Raw genomic sequence first — 19753 nt, 5'->3', positions numbered from 1 at the left:
TCCCTTCCTCAGAACTAAGGGTCACGGTGACATTCCCCAGGCCCGAGCTGAAGAGGGGGGACAAGATTGGATCAGCCATAGAGCCCTCTACACACTCACGTCCAAGGCCGAAGGGGCACCTTGAGGTCTCCTTCCCCATGGCATCTATCAGTACCATTGACTCTCTACAAAGCTGTTTATCAGATTAACCTGGACCATTACCTTACAACATACACAAAAGTTAACTCATAATGGATTCAAGACTTGAATGTAAGACCTGAAACCGTAAAACTCCTAGTCAGAAGAAAACATAGGCAAGTAATAAGCTCCTTGACAGTGATTTTTTGGATTTGACACCAAAAGCAAATGCAACAAAAGCAAAAATAAACAAGAGGGACTACATCAAACCAAAAAGCTTCTGTGTAGCAAAGGAAACCATCAACAAAATAAAAAGGCAACTTACTGAACAGGAGAAAATATGTGCAAATCATGTATCTGATAAGGGGTTAATATCCAAAATATATAAAGAACTCATACAACTTAGTAACAAAAAAAGCAAACAATCCGAATTAAAAAATTGGGTAGAAAATTTGAATAGACATTTTCCCAAAGAAGACATACAAATGGCCAACAGGTAGATGAAAAGATGCTCAACATCACTCATCATCAAGGAAATGCAAATCTAAACTATAATGAGACCTCACACCTGTTAGAATAGCTATTATCAAAAAGATAAGAAATAACAAGTGTGAGCAAAGATGTGGAGAAAAGGGAACCCTCGTGCACTGTTGGTAGGGATGTAGATTGGTACAGCTACTATGGAAAACAGTATGGAGGTTCCTCAAAAAATTAGAAAACCAAACTCCTAGATACGGAGTAGTTGTCAAAGGTGGAGGCTGGAGGGTGGGTGAAATGGCTAAAGAGGGTTCAAAAGGTACAAACTTCTAGTTATAAGATAAATAAGTCCTGGGGATGTAATATTAGGCATGGTGATTAAAAATAAAAAACTGTTCATCACCAATGTATTTTAAACTTTGGTTAGAAATTACAAAACTAAAGTCCTGTAGGACTTAAGGAGAAGACTACTCATTTTACCTTTAAAACTCAGGCAGAATTTTAAGTAAACTAGAGATGAGAGTTTAAGCTAACAACAAACCTAGAGGGCCTTTAACTGCAGGATTTCCATACTTCCTTCCCAGTGATCTCATGGGACCTACGGTCACACCACTTGAGCCCTGCTGAGTTTTCCAGCTTAGGCTGAGACCAAAGACAGGTCACTCCAGGGGACTTTGTTACTGAAGGTTTAGTTAACAGGATGTGGTCTCAAAGCATGCCTCACTAGCACTTCCATTGGTCAAAATCTAATGGTCCTGCTCTGAATAAAGTATGGACTTTAGTTAATAAGAATGCATCAACATTGATTCCTTAGCTATGACAAATGTATTACAGTGACATAAGATGATGAAAACAGGAAAAAATGGGTAAAGGGTACATGGGAACTCTCTGTACTATCTTTGCAACTTTTCTGGAAATCAAAAACTATTCTAATAGAAAAGTTCATTATAAAAAAATAAGCAAAAAACCAAAACAAAATACAACAAAAAATAAAACCCTAATGGTCCAGAGATTTTATATGTGTGTGTGCATACATACATGTACAATATATATATACACACACACGTACATACATACACACACACATATACACACATCTGAAAATGAATCTTGAACTCCACCTCAAACCTTACATAAAAATCAATTCCAGATGGGCTGTATATTTAAATGTAGATCTAAAGATTCTGGAGTGTAACATGGAAGAACATCTTTATGACAGAGGCAGAGATTTCTTTAATAGGATCGTAAAGGAAATGATTGAACCCCATTAAAATTAAGAACCATTCATCAAAAGACAAAGAGAATATATGTAAAACATATATCCAATGAGGGGCTCCTCTCCATACATAACTAACTTCTACAAATTAACAAGACAGACAACCCAACAGAAAAATGGGCAAAGATCTGGAAAGGAATTTCACAAAAGAGGATATCTAAAAACCATTAAACATTGGTGCTCAACATTATCAGTTATCAAGAAAATGCAAATTAAAGCCACAAAGAGGGACCACTATACGCCTACCAGAACAGCTAAAATTAAAAAGACAATATCAAGTGCTAGAAAGGATGGGAAGCAACTCATACACTGCAGATGGGTACTTGTTACAACCACTTTGGCAAACTGGTTCACAGTCTCTGCTAAAGTTGAATATGTGTAAATCCTGTGCAAGCAATTTCACTCCTAGGTATATACTGAAAAGAAGTGCATATATACATGTACCAAAGGACATGTACAAGAACCTGTATTACTCCAAACTGGAAATACTCCAATGCTCATCTACAGTAGAGTGGATAAACAAATTGTGGTGTGTGCTCACAATGGAAATATAATACAGCAATGAAAATAAACGAATGCTACTTACTTGCAACACACAGATGAATCTCCCCAACATAATGTCGACTTAAAGACACCAGACACAGAGTAATACATATGGGATGACTCCACTTACACAAAGCCCCCAAATAGGCAAAATGAGTGTATGACTTAGGATTCAGGATTGTGTTCACTTGGGGAGGGGTGGGGGAGGTGACTGGGTGGGCGGGCATGTAGGAAGAATGGTGTCTGGATGCTGGTCAAGTTCCGGTTCTTGATCTGGGTAGCGATGACATGGGAAGTTCACTTTGAGAAAACCCAACCCAATGTATATTTATGACCTGTGCCTTTTTTTGTGTGCATGTTATACTTTAATGAGAACACACCCACAAAAACAAAGCAAAAATAGATGACCTGAAAGAAGGCCATATCAGTCCCTGAGGCTTTGCAAAGACGGGAGAGAGGGGGACAGAGTGTCGGGGGAGGAATAGGACACAGGGCAAAGGTGATCTCGAGGGTTTTCCACACTAACTGGGTCTTAACACTTCAGATTAAATATAACCATCTCCTTTATTTCTGTAACTAAGGAGGAGGAACCAGGTTCAAACGTCATGGAAAATATAACTTAAAAAATGACTAGCCATATCTTAATAATCCCTCTAACAATTTTCCCCCAAAGATTTTTCTATCTAGGGAGAAGGGGAAAGAAAAGACCCCCTCACAAAACCTCAAAGGGCAACATAACTTTAAAAGCAATGCTATCTCATTTAGTTTTTACCTCTTGATAACAGATATCCCATTTGTTTGCTTTGAAAATTAAGGGAATGGGACTTCCCTGGCGGTCCAGTGGTTAAGACTCCCCGCTTCCACTGGAGGGTACACGGGTGCAATCCCTGGTTGGGGAACTAGGATCCCACCTGCCGCGGGGCGATGCCAAAAAAAATAAATAAATAAAATTAAGGGAATGCAAAACTCTCCCATTAGTGTAGTATATTATTGATAAATCAATAAGAACAAAATAACAGTAGGTCTGTGTTACGGAAAAGAGACTAAAGGTGGAAAGGTGAACCAAAAAGAAAAAAGCAGGGAGAGACACATAAAGACAGAGGCAGACAAGCCCACAGACAGTAACACCAGAGACCCAGGTTAACAGCAAATGCATTATCAGCATAGGGAGCATCAACCCAGAGAAGCTTCTGAAATACTAAGAGTGCAGCCTTTGGGATACTTTAAAAGCATATGACAGGTTTGCAGCTATTTGTTACTTAGCGACAAGACCTAATCTTTAGTTTGCAGATTTCTTTCACCCAGCTATACCTACCTCATACACATTTGGAGCCCAGATGTGGAGATGTCTCAAGCCTCAACCCTGGTTAGTGTCTGAAGCAGATGCCAATTAAGTGAAAGACAATAAATTAGGGTCTAATGTACTCACCTCTCATCTTGGATAATCACGTGCTTGCTTCACCTGCCTTGATTGGTATCCACAAGTGAGTAACGTGTGTTTGAATGACTCAAGCCATTCTTCCTCATCAGCATGTTAAGATACAGATTGTGGGGCTTCAACCCAGAGATTGATTCAGGAGCTTGGGTGGGGTGGGGTACATGAGAATTTGCACTTCTAACTTTTTCCCAGGTGATGCTGTGGCCCTGACTCAGAACCTAAAAACCACTGTACCAGAGGTACATCTGATTGCTCATATTTTACATTTCTCATCAATAAGTATCTTGGGGGCTTCCCTGGTGGCGCAGTGGTTCACAGTCCGCCTGCCGATGCAGGGGACACGGGTTCGTGCCCCGGTCCGGGAAGATCCCACATGCCGCGGAGCGGCTGGGCCCGTGAGCCATGGCCGCTAAGCCTGCGCGTCCGGAGCCTGTGCTCCGCAATGGGAGAGGACACAACAGTGAGAGGCCCCTACTGCAAAAAAAAAAAGTATCTTGATGTGATAACATCGGTATTCAAAACCCTGGGGCTTTCAAAGACTAAATGTTTGGTCAAAATAGAAATAATTAACCATGAGAAAACAAAGTAAATTGCAGAGTCTGTTAATTTACTTCCTATGTAAATTAAATTACTACCGGGCCTCCCTGGTGGCGCAGTGGTTGAGAGTCCGCCTGCCGATGCAGGGGATACGGGTTCGTGCCCCGGTCTGGGAGGATCCCATATGCCGCGGAGCGGCTGGGCCCGTGAGCCATGGCCGCTGGGCCTGCGCATCCGGAGCCTGTGCTCCGCAACGGGAGAGGCCACAACAGTGAGAGGCCCGCATACCGCAAAAAGAAAAAAAAAAAAAAAAAAAAAAAAAAAAAAATTACTACCATTATTTCCGAGAGGCATTTAATAGGTTTTGTACTAGTTGATAAAACTCTTTGAAGGCAGGGATATCTTCGTATATTTAACAATGCCAGAATACAGTAGACTCTCAGTAAGATATTTATTGCACAGAGGGATTCTCTTTAGTATTTACAAAACACACTATATATTTAATTTCTTTATCTTGTTTATCATCTGTCTCCCCCAGTTTAAATGTAAGCTCCATGAGGGCTGAAATTTTTGTCTGTTTTGTTCACTACTATATTCTCCCTGCTCAGAATAGTCCCTGGCTATTGTAGGCATGCAATATTTGATGAAGGAAACTGTCAAATAAATGACAAATTAGCCATCTGTTTTAAATGCAAGGGAGAGTTATGCACAAAGATAGTATATTTTACTCATACTCTATTTAAAACTGGATGTTGCTTTCTTTTTACTGCAAGAAATAATTAAATCTACAGAGTATGCTTCTGTTTACAAGTGCATTCTTAAAAGGATAAATGCTTAATTATCCATAGACCCCAATTATTGGTTTTATCTGTGACCACAGACCCTGATTTTTGGTTTTATCTGTGAACAGGGCAGCTGACCCTAGCTCCCAGGTGTGAAATGCCAGCACACTTTTGCTCATTAATGGTTATAATCAAGGACAGCCCTACTTAACAATTGATTAGATTTGGGAACAATGGTAAAAGCAAAAACAAATGACTAATCCATTGGTGGGTCTTCCTTCTTTACTGTGTACAACTCACAGCACGAAGGTGAGCACTTTAGTTTGTTGACCTGTCCCCTAATTTGATTGTCACAGGAGGATCACCTGGGAGCTTTAAAAATACACATCCCTAGGCCCTAATTCCAGAGATTTTAATTTGACAGAGTTGGGGTGGTGCCTGAGTTGTGTATGTTGGCAAAAATCTCCCCCAAGTGTGCACATCCATCGAGAACTGCTCGAATCTAGGTGAATTATCATATTGTTATGACTTCATCAAAATCCAGCTTCACACAGTCAAGATCAAGAAGGGGAAGGCATCAAAGCAGTGTTTCTGCAGCCATGAACCAAATTTGGTCACCTGCAAGTGCTGATGTAAATAATGATTCCTTGGCTCACGTCCCATCTCCTAGAGCCCCAGAAATGTGTATTTTAACAAACCCCCAAAGGACTCTCACGTTCCCTAGAGCTTAAGAACTACTGCATTAGCCCCTCAACTCTTCTCACTCCACAATGGGTTGTCTCCTTCCTCTGTGGCCCCCTCCCCTGGCCCAGCTGTGTGTGTGTGTGCGTGTGTGCGTGTGGGTGTGTGTGTGTGTTGGGGGCGCAGGAGGGTGGGGCTCCTTGAAGCTGACCCACCTGCTGGCCTTGAACCACTTGGAGGGGCCTGCACATACACACTTCCCCAAATAATCTCTGAGTGGCTTTAATTACAAAACAACTGAAATGGAGTTGTCAGCTTCATACTTTCAAAGGGCAACTGTGTGGCTGAGCTGTTTCATTATCCTGGAGATTTCATGTTAATTCAATAGGCTGCAATTTAGTTGTACACATGGCAAATTAAATCTCTCCCCAGGAATTGTGTAAGAAGCCAATAATACAGAACAAAAAGAGACGAGCAATAGATATGTTAGGAATGACAAGTGCAGTATCTGCTACTTTTCTATCTGTAGAAAAAAGTGAGTCTAGCTGTGAGTATGGCTAAACTGGAAGCACTAAGAATTTAATCAGGGTGTTCCTGGATTCCACACGAAGAGACACTAGCTTTCTTTCTTACATGAAGTAAAGGGCATTTCCCCTTTCCTAAAAATGGACCAACCTTTGATTCATTTGGTCATTCCAGGACATGAATTAAAAAAAATTTTTTTTTAATTGAAGTAGAGTTGATTTACAATGTTGTGTTAGTTTCAAGTGTACAGCAAAGTGATTCAGTTTGTTCATATATATATATCTATATATATCTATATATATATATATCTATATATATCCCTTTTCAGATTCTTTTCCATTACAGGTTATTACAAGATATTGAATATAGTTCCCTGTGCTATACAGTAGGTCCTTCTTGTTTATCTAGTTTATATACAGTAGTGTGTATCTGTTAATCCCTAACTCCTAATTTATCCCTCCGTACCCTTTCCCCTTTGGTAACCGTAAAATTGTTTTCTTTGTCTGTGAGTCTCTTCCTGTTTTGTAAATAAGTTCACTTGTATCATTTTATAAGATTCCACATATAAGTGATATCATATGGTATTTGTCTTTGTCTGACCTACGTCACTTAGTATGATAATCTCTAGGTCCATTCATGTTGCTGCATTCTTTTTTATGGCTGAGTAATATTCAATTGTGTAATATACATTTTCTCTATCCATTCCTCTGTCAATGGACACTTAGGTTGCTTCATGTCTTGGCTACGGTAAACAGTGCTGCTCTGAACACTAGGGTTTACAGGACATGAATTCTGAAAAGGAAGAGAGGGCACACACACATATGCATGATTCGTCATATAAACAGAGGAGAAGAGGCAACGGGGCATCTGAGAATTTGGGACAGTCTGAATCTGTCCAAACTTCTCATCCTGACCTGTTGCTCAAATGAAACCATGAACCAAATGTGCTGCAACCTGGTTATTTACATTCCCAGCTGTGGTAAAACTTTATAGGAGATGATCCTAGATGACCAGTTTCCAAAAAGGATGCCAGTCACGGCGGGGGCCACTTTGCACAGGAGGAGCTACACCTGCTTGCCGACCTTGCAAAGGGATGAACCCCACAGGACAGGGCAGCCTGCATGTTAAGAGTCAAAGCCCCAAGTGCTGAAGCTATGAGGGTCTGGGAAACTGTTCTGCAATTTCTTCATCATCAATGAGGCCACCGCCTCCTACCGAAAACATCTGCCAGCCACTCTCCGTGCCACCAAGAGCTGCTGAAGGAAACACCTGGAGTCACCACTATTCAGGCACGAACCAGAGGGATGGCTTTGAGACTGGCTGGGATGGTATTTTCAGGAGGGAGAGAGCAGCAATTAGTCACTTGTCAAATGACTGTGGCAAAATCTGCCCAAAGGCTGAATGCTGGCCTGATACCAAGAGGAGGGGAACTGATGGGTTTCCTGTGATTACGTGCACAGATAACAAATAAGCCTTCGGGTGACAGATAATGCGGGAGGATAATGATTAAGGACGACTCCTCCCACTGTGTTCAGCACTAGCCAATTATGTCCAGTACTGGCTCTACAATTTAGGAGAGCTTCAGAAGACACTAATTCTAAAGGACTGGGAAAAAGAAGTGAGGCAGGAATGATGAAGCTGGCAAAGGGGATATCCAAGTGACTGCAGTAAAGAAGACTGTTCATCTATAAGAGGGAGATATTTAATAAGTACAAGGGCACACGAGTGCATAAAGCATAGGGAAAGGAGTGGCTAGGCCTACCCAGCAGAAGCGACCTCAGGGGTCACTGTGGACCTCAAGCTGAACAAGTCTGCAATGATGAGTGAGTTAACAGGGAACTAACAAGATAACTACGAATATTATCATTCTATTAGGCATAGCTGAGAAAAGTGTCACGTCCAGATGTGGCATCTAAAAGGGATAAAGAAAACAAAGCAGGAAACTCCAGAAGCAAAGTTTCTTGGGAGATACATGTTTGTTGAAGGAAAAGTAGCCAGATAACTACACTAAGTGATGGCGTGCTTATAAAAGGAAATGACAGAAAAAGGACATTTACAGTTTGCAATACCTTTGATAACATTTTTTTTAATTCTCAACAAACATATAAAAACAACCATTTAGTAAGGGGACTAGGTATTATTAAGTTACAGATAAGGGACAAGCTCTGGCGAAATGGTGAGGCTGGCCAAAGGCCACATGGCTGGTCCACAACAGAACTGAGACTTGAACCTGGATTTCAGGATCCAACTCTATTTTCCCTACATTTCTCTCTCGACTTGCCTGGAGGTGAAGGGCTGTTAGCATATATATATATATAGTTAAATTATTTTAAAATCACCACTTTTTGGTATCTACAAATTTCATAATCTTAAGACTTCAAAAATCTTCTTCAGTCTTTAGAAAAGACTCAGCTCAGAAAAACTATTCTCTCTCTTAATCATAGATTTAAGCTGCAGCTAGAGGAATTTCAGATAGGTAGATACAGGACAAAATTTTGAAGAGGGAGCGGACTTAAGCACTGAGATTACTCAGAAAGATTATGGAATCTCTCTTCTTGAGATTATTCTTTCTTTTCTTTTAGCAATTGGATAAATTCTCACCCTAGTAGTATAATAGGATGGTTTAAATATGGCAAAGAATAGAGACTCTGTCCTTGCAGAATTCCTGTTGGTCTTCGATTTAATGGCATTTGGAGAATTTGGGCTTTCTATATGGACTGGATGAATGCTTTAGTTGCTTCACAGAACCAAGTAATAAGAAACTTTTTGTCAGTGACCTCTGCATCAAGAAATCTGACATCTGGGGCTTGACAGAGCTCTCATTTTCTCAATGTTGAAATTTCAACCATAGTCGTTGTATTATTCATTCTTTGAGGTAAGTTGAACATCACCGAAGTTCTGGCTAAAATCATCACCCACTTTCATAAGCTGGAAGAAATGGAAACGGGGCAAGAGAGCTTAGGCCAGATCACCTGGAGTCCTGATGTGTAAAAGCAAAATAAAATAGAACCCCGAATGTTCACAGTGTCCGGGAGCACAAAGCAAAAATTACCAATGAAAGCAATTCATAAACATATGACAAGTGGAGCCAACCACATGTTGGAGAGAAGTCCTGGGGAACTGTAGAGGCTTCACTTTAAAGTCTGACTTAGTCCATAAAACATAGAAAAGTAACAGTCTCACCTTAAGAAAAAAATGTAGGAGAGAGGTAATTAATCATTAGCAATTTAAAAAGATCCCAGGCAGGGCTTCCCTGGTGGTGCAGTGGTTGAGAGTCTGCCTGCCGATACAGGGGACACGGGCTTGTGCCCCGGTCCAGGAAGATCACACATGCCACGGAGCAGCTAGGCCCGTGAGCCATGGCCACTGAGCCTGCACGTCCGGAGCCTGTGCTCCGCAATGGGAGAGGCCACAACAGTGAGAGGCCCGCGTACTGCAAAAAAAAAAAAAAAAAAAAAAGATCCCAGGCAGAAGAGATTTAAGAGGGAAACATTACAGATAAAGACAAGAGAATAATTTCTAAACAAAGAAGGAAGGCCTATTTTTCACCCAGGGTGCCAAAGAGGGTAGAGAACAAAATTTAAACTCACAAGCTCTAACACACACACACACACACACACACACACACACACACACAGGCACTCATACATAGTCAGTACACTACAGTAGCCTGAGGCATTCCTTACTGTGCCATGTAAACTGAATATAAGAAGTCCTTCTTCACCCCTACTCTCAAGAAACGTACAGCTTTTCTGGCATGAATAGTTAGTTAACTATTAGGTCAACCAGAAAAAGCACATGCATGAAACTGAACTGTACTAACATCTGTGGGCAGGCATTCTTCCTGGCCTTTAATCATCCCCTCTAGTGAATGTCAGACACTGACCAACTTATACCCAGATATTGATATTTGTAGATAAGCTGTTATAAAGTCTCTCCCTGTTATACTTTGCAGATTAAAAAATCTTATATAGAAGTGACTTAACTAAAAACTCATGCCATACAAGGACTTTAGGTACACTCTTATACATACACTTGTATATAAAAGCACTAGAGCTCTGTGCAAGTATTGACAGATCTATACAGTAAGCTTTGAAATGTAGTGGTAGTTTTCCAGAGCAGTCAGGAGTTAAGGATTTATGCTATTTTCAAACTGGTTTAGTAGTAGGGACCTTGAGTCATCAGGCAAAAAGTGGGAACAAAAAGGAAGAAATTATTCCTATTTGTTCATCAAAATGTACTGAACACCTATAATGCTGGTGTACTGAGCACCTATCATGCTCACAGTGGTGCACACTATACACAGGTGCTTAGGATGAACACATTGGATGAGAAGTCCTTTTGTATTGGAGGGTAGTAAAAATGTGTATGTGATCACATAAGTGGGTACTAATTGGCACCAGAGCTCTGAGGGGGCCTACAGGAAGCAAGATGAAGCAGCAGAACGGCTGGTAACGAGTGGGTGCAGAAGTCTGAACATTTGAACGGGTCAGGTCAGGATGTTACTGACAAGATGTACATGTGCAAGCCTGAGGTGGGTTGTTTGCTTTTTTTTTTTGGCAGCACTGTGTGGCATGCGGGACCTTAGTTCCCCAACCAGGGATGGAACCCATGCCCCATGAAGTGGAAGTGTGGAGTCTTAACCACTGGACCACCAGGGAATTCCCTTCAGCTTTATAATATGTGATCTTGAATCTAGTTCTGCCATAAGCAATGGCCACTGGTCAGCAGGACTAGAGTTCTGTAAGCTAAGGAAGTCTTCGGTCACCACACAAACGGATACACACTGCCTACTTCCGAGGCCAGAACTCTAAGACAAAAATGAGCCCAGCTGGTAACAGTATACTAAAATTGGAACTATCTTCACCTCTCCTATGTTCACCACAGATCATTTTTTTGAGTGGTTTAACACCTGAAAGTGAAACAGCCATTACAAAAAAAAAAATTTTTTTTAAATCTCTCCCTAAATTCCCAAGCTTCATAGAAAATACATTCTAGGAAATAACGCTTTAGAGCAATTAATAGGCTTTTTAATTGTAGAAAGCTTTCAATGTGTATGGTTCCTTTTAATGACATCCGAATATAACAACCCTATATAACTACCAACATACATTAAGCAATTCTCATGGGGGGCCACAAAAAAACCTGCACAATCATCAACAGGGAGACTGAAGGACAGAGGGAGTAGGAACACAGCTCAGGCAGAAATACGCAGTGGAACTTAATCACTGTAATTTAGATTTTGTCACCAAGTCCCAGGTACAAGCTCTTTTATGCACTGTCAAGAGATCTCCACATTAATTGCTGTTCCTGTCTTCAAACGTTCTAATTTGCAGTGATTTTAGTTTCTCTAGCAATGTGCATTTGGTGGCTAAGTCCCCCTTTCCTCCAGAAAAGGAAGTCTGCTAAAGCTCTGATTATCCAGCTCACTCTGCCAAGATCAACAGATTGAAGTCACAAAGCATCCCCGTTACCAGAGTCACGAATGAATGTGACAAAACCTATCAGTGGGTGGGAAGCCTGGCCATCCTCCCTGAAAAGCCACATTCTTCCTTAGCAACTTTGATTTTCAACAGAAGAGTTATTTCTAAATGATGATTTAAATGATTTCCGCATGGTCAGTTGGAAGCAGATAATCCTTTAAGACCTTCAGGCAGCCTCAGTCAGCATATTCAGATAATGCAAGCCCAGGTGCTGACTTTTCAGAGGGTACTTTGTACATCCCCTGGGATTTGGTAGATTGGTGAGATGGCACAGCCCACGTTTTGTGCTTTGGTTTCAGAGGCCCAGCTCTTTTCAACTTTACTCCGTGGTGATGCCATTTGAGACAAGACTTCTATGACTGACTTTCTTCTGCCATCAAATTAAACCAGAGATACATCCCCAGATGGAGTATCATTTCGAAAAAGACATTCTCCTTTCAAAATGAAGAACGGAAAACCAAATCTAGGAGTCCAGGTAAACCTGAAAACCACCGAGGAACTACTGTGAACTGAAAAATGTTCTGGGTCAATGCACAGGCCATACTTAATGAGATGGTGGGTGTGCCAGAAACAGCAAGCCAGTGGCACAACTCGCGTCAAGTGATTCTACGTCTATGTTATATTATGGTATTTGACGCCCGGCTTTCTGTCTTCCAAACACTTCCTTAATCCACTCGAACCAAACATTCTATTTTCTGAATTATGGAAAGGTAACTGGATGCATGGTACCCAAGAATCCTGAGATGACTTTCCCAGTTGCCTTTCTGCTTGGAGGCCATGCGTTTTCCAGACCTGTGGCCATCACTTTTTATTACTGCAATGTGGTAGTGATAAACAGAGATAAAACTCGGAAACGAAACGCAATGGGAAGCTTGCAAATCTTATCAGTAACAATACAGACAATGGGAGAAGTGAATATTTAACTTATCAAGTTAAATCCAAATTAAGTCAAGGATGTCCTCTCTCATTAAGATTATCTGGGGTTTACTGACAGATTATGTGCCTAGATTTCCGTTTGGAAAGTAAAACTAAACTCAACTTCTCTGCTACTTTTCTTGAGGGCAAGATCGTAAAAGAAGCCTGGAAGACAGCAAGGTTGGATGGATACTATCATACAAGCTGATCAACGACTGACAACAATAAAAGGTAAAAGGAGAAGCCACCACAGAGATCAACAGGCCCCAAAAGAGAGTGAAGGAATGTTTCCTCCCTAAAAGAAAGGATCTTATACTTTGGATTGTAGGCTCAAATCCAAAAGAGGAAATGAAAAATAGTATTTACTTTGCCTATCACCGAGATCTCCAAGGATACGGGGGAATGTGTACTTTTCTCTTCTGAAAGGTAGACGGGCTGTGTCTAATTTTAGCTACACTTTCCTGTTGGACGCGCCCCCCCAACACGTGACTGCCAGGAGCCAATTACTGAAAACAAACTGCCGTGCGAACACTGGGTAAGCGATGTTCTCTGATAGAGAGGCAGTGTGAACGATGCGTTCAGCATCATAAATGATGCCATGATAGTCCTGGAAAAGACCCCTTCCTTTTAAACATATGGTCAAGATTTTCTTTTAATGTCTTCAAAGGACTGTCCCATTCTATATTCTCTATCACTAGCTGGAAGCAACATGACAAAATTCTTCTCTCATGCTGGTATGCAGCTAGGAACGTTTTTATAAAATCAAATACAGCTATGAAGAACAAATCTGCAAACCTCTCCCACAGTTTAAAATAATGCACTAGGATGGTAGGAATAAAGGATTTGGGTGGTAAATAAAAGGCATTAAATATATAAAAATAACTGTCACTGTGCAAAAAAACCAAACCAAAATAAAAAAAAACCCTTTCTTTATACACTCTTGAGCAGAGGGAAGTGGGATGAGGCTGGAAACTGGCCGCAGGGAGGCCAGGAGGGGGAGGGGCAGCAGGGAGGGGCAGTTACCTGGTGTGGGAAGCAGCGTCATTGATACTGAACGTGCTGTTCTCCCTGGTCAGAGGGTTTGAGCCGGCCTGGCTCTTGGCATGGATGTCCAAGCTCAGGGAGGACTCGGTTTTCCGGTCCATGCCGTGGCTCTCTGAATCTAAAGTCCGATCTGCCATGGAGATGACTTCACTGGAACTGTGCCACAGGGGGGCCACTTTCTCCTTGCCCGGCCCCGAGCGTGGTGACGACGTGGCCGCCCCCAGCGAGGCCGTGCTGCCGTGGCTAGGGCCGTAGGAAGTGGTGTCGATGCCGCTGTCCGCGGAGGTGCCTTGCAAGTAGTTGTAGCTGTTCAGCTCGGATTCGGTGCGGTCCCCATCATACCACTTCTCGTCGCTGTGGGCACTTGATGCGTTGCTGGAGAGGGTATTGCTGCTGGAGTGGCTTGAGTAGTGGCTCTCAGACTGCAAGGGAAGCGGGCTTTCCTTAACTACAGGCTTGGCTTCTTGAACAGCAGGGAGAAATAACGGGGGAATGACCCTGTGAAGTGTGTCTCAATAGGGGGTTCTCAAGACACAAAAACGCCTGTGAACACAACAATAAGGCAGGAGGTATCTGGAAAAACCTACTCAGAAGATTCCATGGCAGACAGTGCTGGAAACTTAGTTTTTTAGAATCCATTTTTCATTATTTGGCTTATGCTAAAGTATTGATAGTATTGAGAGAATTTTAATCAGAAAGAAAAAAAAAACACCTAAACTGTCATTAAATAATATCTTAATCTTAAAATAGAAAGGGATACTTCCAAAGGGCTTATAATTAGAAAGACCCTATTGATCAGAGTAAATAGAAGGCAGAATATAAGACTTTCTCTTAAGGACATCTTTTCTTTCCCCATATAGCATCTATTTAGGAGACAGCTTTCTAAGGAGTGCTTCGAGGTAAACTTACACAGAGGTGTCAAGAGAATTCAATGGGGTAAAGTAATCTTTTTAACACACAGTGTTAGGGTAACTAGATATCCACATGCAAAACAGAATGAAGCTGGGTCCTTACCACATAGAAAGAAAAAAAAAAACTCAAAAAGTCAAAGACCTAAGTGTAAGAGCTAGAGCTATAAAACTCTTAGAGGAAAACACAGGTATACATCTTCATGACCTTGGATTATGCAATGGTTTCTTAGATATGACACCAAAAGCACAAAAATGATAAGAAAAAAAATAGATAAACTGGACTTCATCAAAATTAAAAACCTCTGTGTTTCAAATAACCCAATAAAAAAATGGGCAAGGGATTTGAATAGTCATTTATCCAAAGAAGATATACAAATGGCCAACAAGCACATGAAAGGATGCTTGATATCATTAGTCATTAGGGAAATGCAAATCAATACCACAGTGAAATAACACTTCACACACACTAGGATGGCTCTAATAAGAAAAGCAGACAATAAAGATGGTGGGCATTGTTGGTACGAATGTAAAATGCGGCAGTTGCTGTGGAAAAACCGCTGCAATCCTACTCAAGAGAAATGAAAACCTATGTTTACACAAAAACTTCTACATGAATTTTATAGCAGCATTATTCATAATAGCCAAAAAGTAGAAACAATCCACATGTCCATCAGCTGATCAATGGATTAAAAAAATGTGGCACATCCACACAATTATTCAGTCATAAAAAGACATTAATACATGCTACAACCTGGATGAACCTTGAAAACAGGCTATGTGAAAAAAGTCAGACTCAAAAGGCCACATATTGTATGATTCCATTCATATGAAATGTCAAATAGGCACATCCACAGAGATAGAAAGTAGATTTGCAGTTGTCGAGGGCTTGGAGGGGATGGAAGAGGTGGGGTGACTCCCTAAGGATACAGGTTTCTTCCTGGGGTGATGAAAATGTTCTGGAGTTAGATCGTGGTGCTGGTTGCAAAACTCTGTGACCGTACTAAACACCACTAAACAGTACACTTTAAACGTGGGAATGTTATGATATGTGAATATGTGGTATATGAATCATCTCTCAATTTAAAAAATGTGGGCAGAACCCCTGTTGCACAGTGGCTCAGTTGCTTAGAAAGAACATTTTATGGCTAACCAAAGAAATACAATTTCAAAAGATATCTGAGTAAAATAATACTTAATAAATGAGAGGGGGGCCAGAAGTTCAGATACTTGGTGGAGATGGAGAGAAAAGGAGAGAAGACTTGTGTGCGTGTCTTTACCAGCTGCGGGGAGAGGGCCACAGGAGGACCATCTTGTCCCACTTCAAAGTGAAAGATCTCCCCCCCTTGAAGAAGGATCAATCCCAGTTACTTTACTGGTGCTACTCTAGTTTTTCTCAGTAACAACTTCTGCATTGTAAGGCCATCATTTATTTTTCCTACTTCCTCTTTAGCGCTGGACCTGGGCTGTAGAATTTGCTAGTCCCGGCCACGTGTGGCTACTGGGCATTTTCAACGTGACTCGTCTGCATTTGGATGTGCTGAGTGTGTAAAGTACAGGACAGATGTATATGGAGATAAAACTTGAACCACATCTGGAACTTGAAGTGTTCCAGCCAAATTTTAAAAAGAAGAAACAGGTGAAATTAACTTTAAGAATGTATTTTATCTAACCTAATCTTTCCAAAGTATTATTTGACCATGTATTCCATATAAAAATTGTTAATGAAGGAGGGGAAATTGACAGGTGAACTAGGGTAATCTAGCACTTACAAATGGAACTGTGACAGCGTCCCATTTCATCAGTAACTCTCTCTCCCACAGCCTAGCACGCTCATGAATGTGCTGTGCTCTCTTTAAACTTCAATATTCATTTCACTGAAGCAAAACTGAGCCCTCTCATTAAAGTTCTGAGAATCTTATAAATTAGTGAATATGAAATACAGTATTTCCTCATCCTATAGAATGACATAAATATAAGTACACATTCCAGTGAAGAGACAGACCAAGGAAATCAACTGAATTTAAAGAAGGAGGAAAAGATAGCCTCTTCTTCCCAATTCCACCTGTAAGTGATAAGGAACTGTTTATAACTATGGTAATGGGACAAAAATGTAGCCCTGGAAGATAAGAGAAGCAGTAGGGGGGCTTGTCAGGAAGCTGTCTCCTTGATTGGTGCTCCAGCCATACATAACCTCATGCTGGCAACTGTGTAAGCAAATAAAATCTATATCTAGGCACATTTCTATTCCAGACATTAGGACTGTTTGTGATTGGATCACACGGCCTTCTGTCCAAATCTGCAGGTGCATACCAATGAGGAATTTCAATTTATCTCAACGCAAGCTTAAGGCCATTGGCAGTAGAGATTCCAGGGCCGTGGCAGCCAATGTTCACCTTCTACTAGGATGACTTCCTCTCTGACATTGTGGAAGAAAGAGAGAGCAGACCGGTACCATTTTCACCTTGCAAGAAAGGTACATGGTTAGGAATCTAGCATTTTTATTATTTTACAGTGAACTTACGTGCCCTTGTTTGTTTGGAGACAAATGAACCACCGGATCCTGACGCATTAATCTCCCACCGGGGCTCTCTCGGAAAGCTGGCAGTACCTTTGATACTGCTGGGAGGTGGCACGTTGGCTCTGGAATACAGAACAGGACATTCTGGTGCAGGCACTCAACAGATACTGGCACAGGTTGACAAATGAAGACGGCTTGCCATTGCACCTCTCAGTTCACTGGCCAGCAAACTCGGAATTTCAGCAAGAAGCTTGTTGAAAGTTTACACAATAGACAGCATGTCAAAAACTAAGTGGCTGATGGAGAAAGCTTGCAGCTGGTGACAGTGTGTCACATCATACACATTAGCAGAGCCAAGTACCACCAAACCAGAGGCCATGAACAATGCGGCAAAGTTAGGAATCAGCTTTCGGTTTGGGGGGAAAGTCTCAAATATATGGATTAAATGTATGAGATTCATTCATTGCAAAGTGTGGCTAACCTCGCTTGGTCTACATTACCTAGACAGGCATGGATGCAATCGCGTGTTACTTACCATGACACTTTGGAAATATGTTACCTGTATATTCAGGCTGCTCGAGGACAAAAGAATTGCAATCCTGAGGTCCTCTATAACTGTAAGCTGAGCACAACAGAAAAGACACACAGCAGCTAGTTTACTTAAAACAATTGCTTTCCTTTTGGACTCCACTGGCATTCAAGATGGGGTTCAAAAGGTGAAAGGGAAGTGAGTTAGCCTCTTTAACACACCTAAGAGCTCACGGCAACAATTCGGCACTTCTGCAACACCATTCCTTAACACGTACGGGACTGGGCAGTGTACTCTTTGACTCTCTCAACTGTATCCAAAAGCGGAGAGGCAGAAAAACAAACTGCACCGAGATGAGTGAGCCAATTAAGCAAGCTAAGCTCCACATCTCCCCTGGGCATCCATTTATCACACACGGATGGACAAAGACAGGTGGGGTCTGGCTAACAAGTAAGAATCTATTTGACATGTTCAACCAGGGACCTGCAGGTCATTAGAGAATTGTGTTCTTACAAATTGAGTGTAGGAAGGTCGGCCCTTTACACACTCAATACAGTGTATTGAGGACTGAGAACATAACAATTATTTGTCTTCATCCCTTCCTAGCATGGCTTATACCAGCAAAGCCCCAGATTCCTTCTGAAGTGCCCGGCAGAAAGGGCTGGGTTATCCTTCTGGAATGCTGGAATAGCAAAAGTTATAAAAATTTATTTGAACATTTTCTTTGAAGCCTTAGATTCTGGATGGAGAAAGGCCTTGGTTTAAAAAAAAAAAAAAGCCTTCTCTGGCAGGCTCTAAGGGTATCTTATTTTTTTAAAAAAGGTATACCTCACCAAAAGGATGAATCAATGTGTTAAAAAGGTTCACCGGTATTCATTTCAGACTCATCTATGCAACGTGGATGCCACTAAACTCAAGTGGATGCAAGGAAAAAAAGACTAGAGGAAGGCTTATGTGAAAGAATGAATACGGGTCTAGGACAAACCTTGTAACTACCCTGTCCAGTCCCAAGATACTGCTTCATTCCCCGCATGACTTCACATGAGTGGGAAGAGGGACCCTGAACAGTGCACAAAGGCTCGACGGCAGCTTTGTTCAAAGCCTGCAGCTAGGAGCCAAAAAAAGCTGCTAAGGTCACATGGAAGAAGGGATCCTGTTCACATGTCGTTAGCCTCTCAACAGTATCAAAACACACGGGATTTGAAACATTCTTTCAAGAGCAGAACAGTGCATCAGAATATGCTCAGGTTTTCGGTGGCGGGGTGGGAGTTGGGAGGAGAGTAGGGAATGACAGATGGCTTCAACAACGAGGCACATCTCACTGAAGTGATGGAACGAAGCCTATCTTCAGAACCTAAGAGTTTCGTTTCTCTTCCTCAACTCCTGTCTTAGCTGAATGCATCTCCACTCCCTTCCATGTTCATGGGTTGTTTTTTCTGTTGACCCCCCACTGAGCAGCTGGGAGCCCCAACTTGGCTCCAACCTCTGCACTGAGGATGCCCTTCCCAGGCATGGAACATGGGCACAGTCGTTAAAACAGAACAAAACGATGCATTTGCAGAGAAGATAAAATGATGTGGTCTTTGCCTTACACGCTGATCTTTTCTCAGCCCTGAAATTTACTTCTTTTTATGGTACTCTGACGGGAAAGCTACTAGAGATAAGATAAAGGGAAAAAACCCTGACAGTCCAGATTCAAGTCCCTGATGTATCAATTGTGTTGATACTTAATCCCTGGTGCTACTGTGTTGAAACTTAATCTTGCTCATGGCAAAATTTTATTGTATCAACTAGTGTTTTGGTATCTTGTAGAACTGCTTAGAGAGAGAGGCAAGGGCTATGTGCCAGAAACCCAAAGGAAGGCTCACTCATGCAAATCTTTCCCTTCCAGCTGTTTTATCCTAAGACATTTCCTTAGCTGACAGCTTAATAGCACAGCCAGGGGAAAAAGCATATAAAGGGAGGAAAGACATTCTC

At 41.6% G+C, this 19753-nt stretch overlaps 1 protein-coding gene across 1 annotated transcript in view; it reads right to left on the bottom strand.

The window, feature by feature from the left end:
• SIPA1L1 (signal induced proliferation associated 1 like 1) overlaps nucleotides 1–19753 on the bottom strand; it is a 135333-nt gene that overhangs the window by 24900 nt on the left and 90680 nt on the right. The window contains exons 13-15 of the mRNA XM_082617702.1: nucleotides 17807–17869; nucleotides 17251–17369; nucleotides 13798–14240 (exon numbers count right to left, since the gene is read on the bottom strand). Coding sequence (XP_082473828.1) covers nucleotides 13798–14240; nucleotides 17251–17369; nucleotides 17807–17869 — 625 coding nt within the window. The remainder of the gene's footprint in view (nucleotides 1–13797; nucleotides 14241–17250; nucleotides 17370–17806; nucleotides 17870–19753) is intronic.

Source organism: Mesoplodon mirus (assembly GCF_964341445.2).
Source record: "Mesoplodon mirus genome assembly, chromosome: 4".
Classification (NCBI taxonomy): Eukaryota; Metazoa; Chordata; class Mammalia; order Artiodactyla; family Ziphiidae; genus Mesoplodon; species Mesoplodon mirus.
This window is presented reverse-complemented; position numbering and strand designations above follow the sequence as displayed.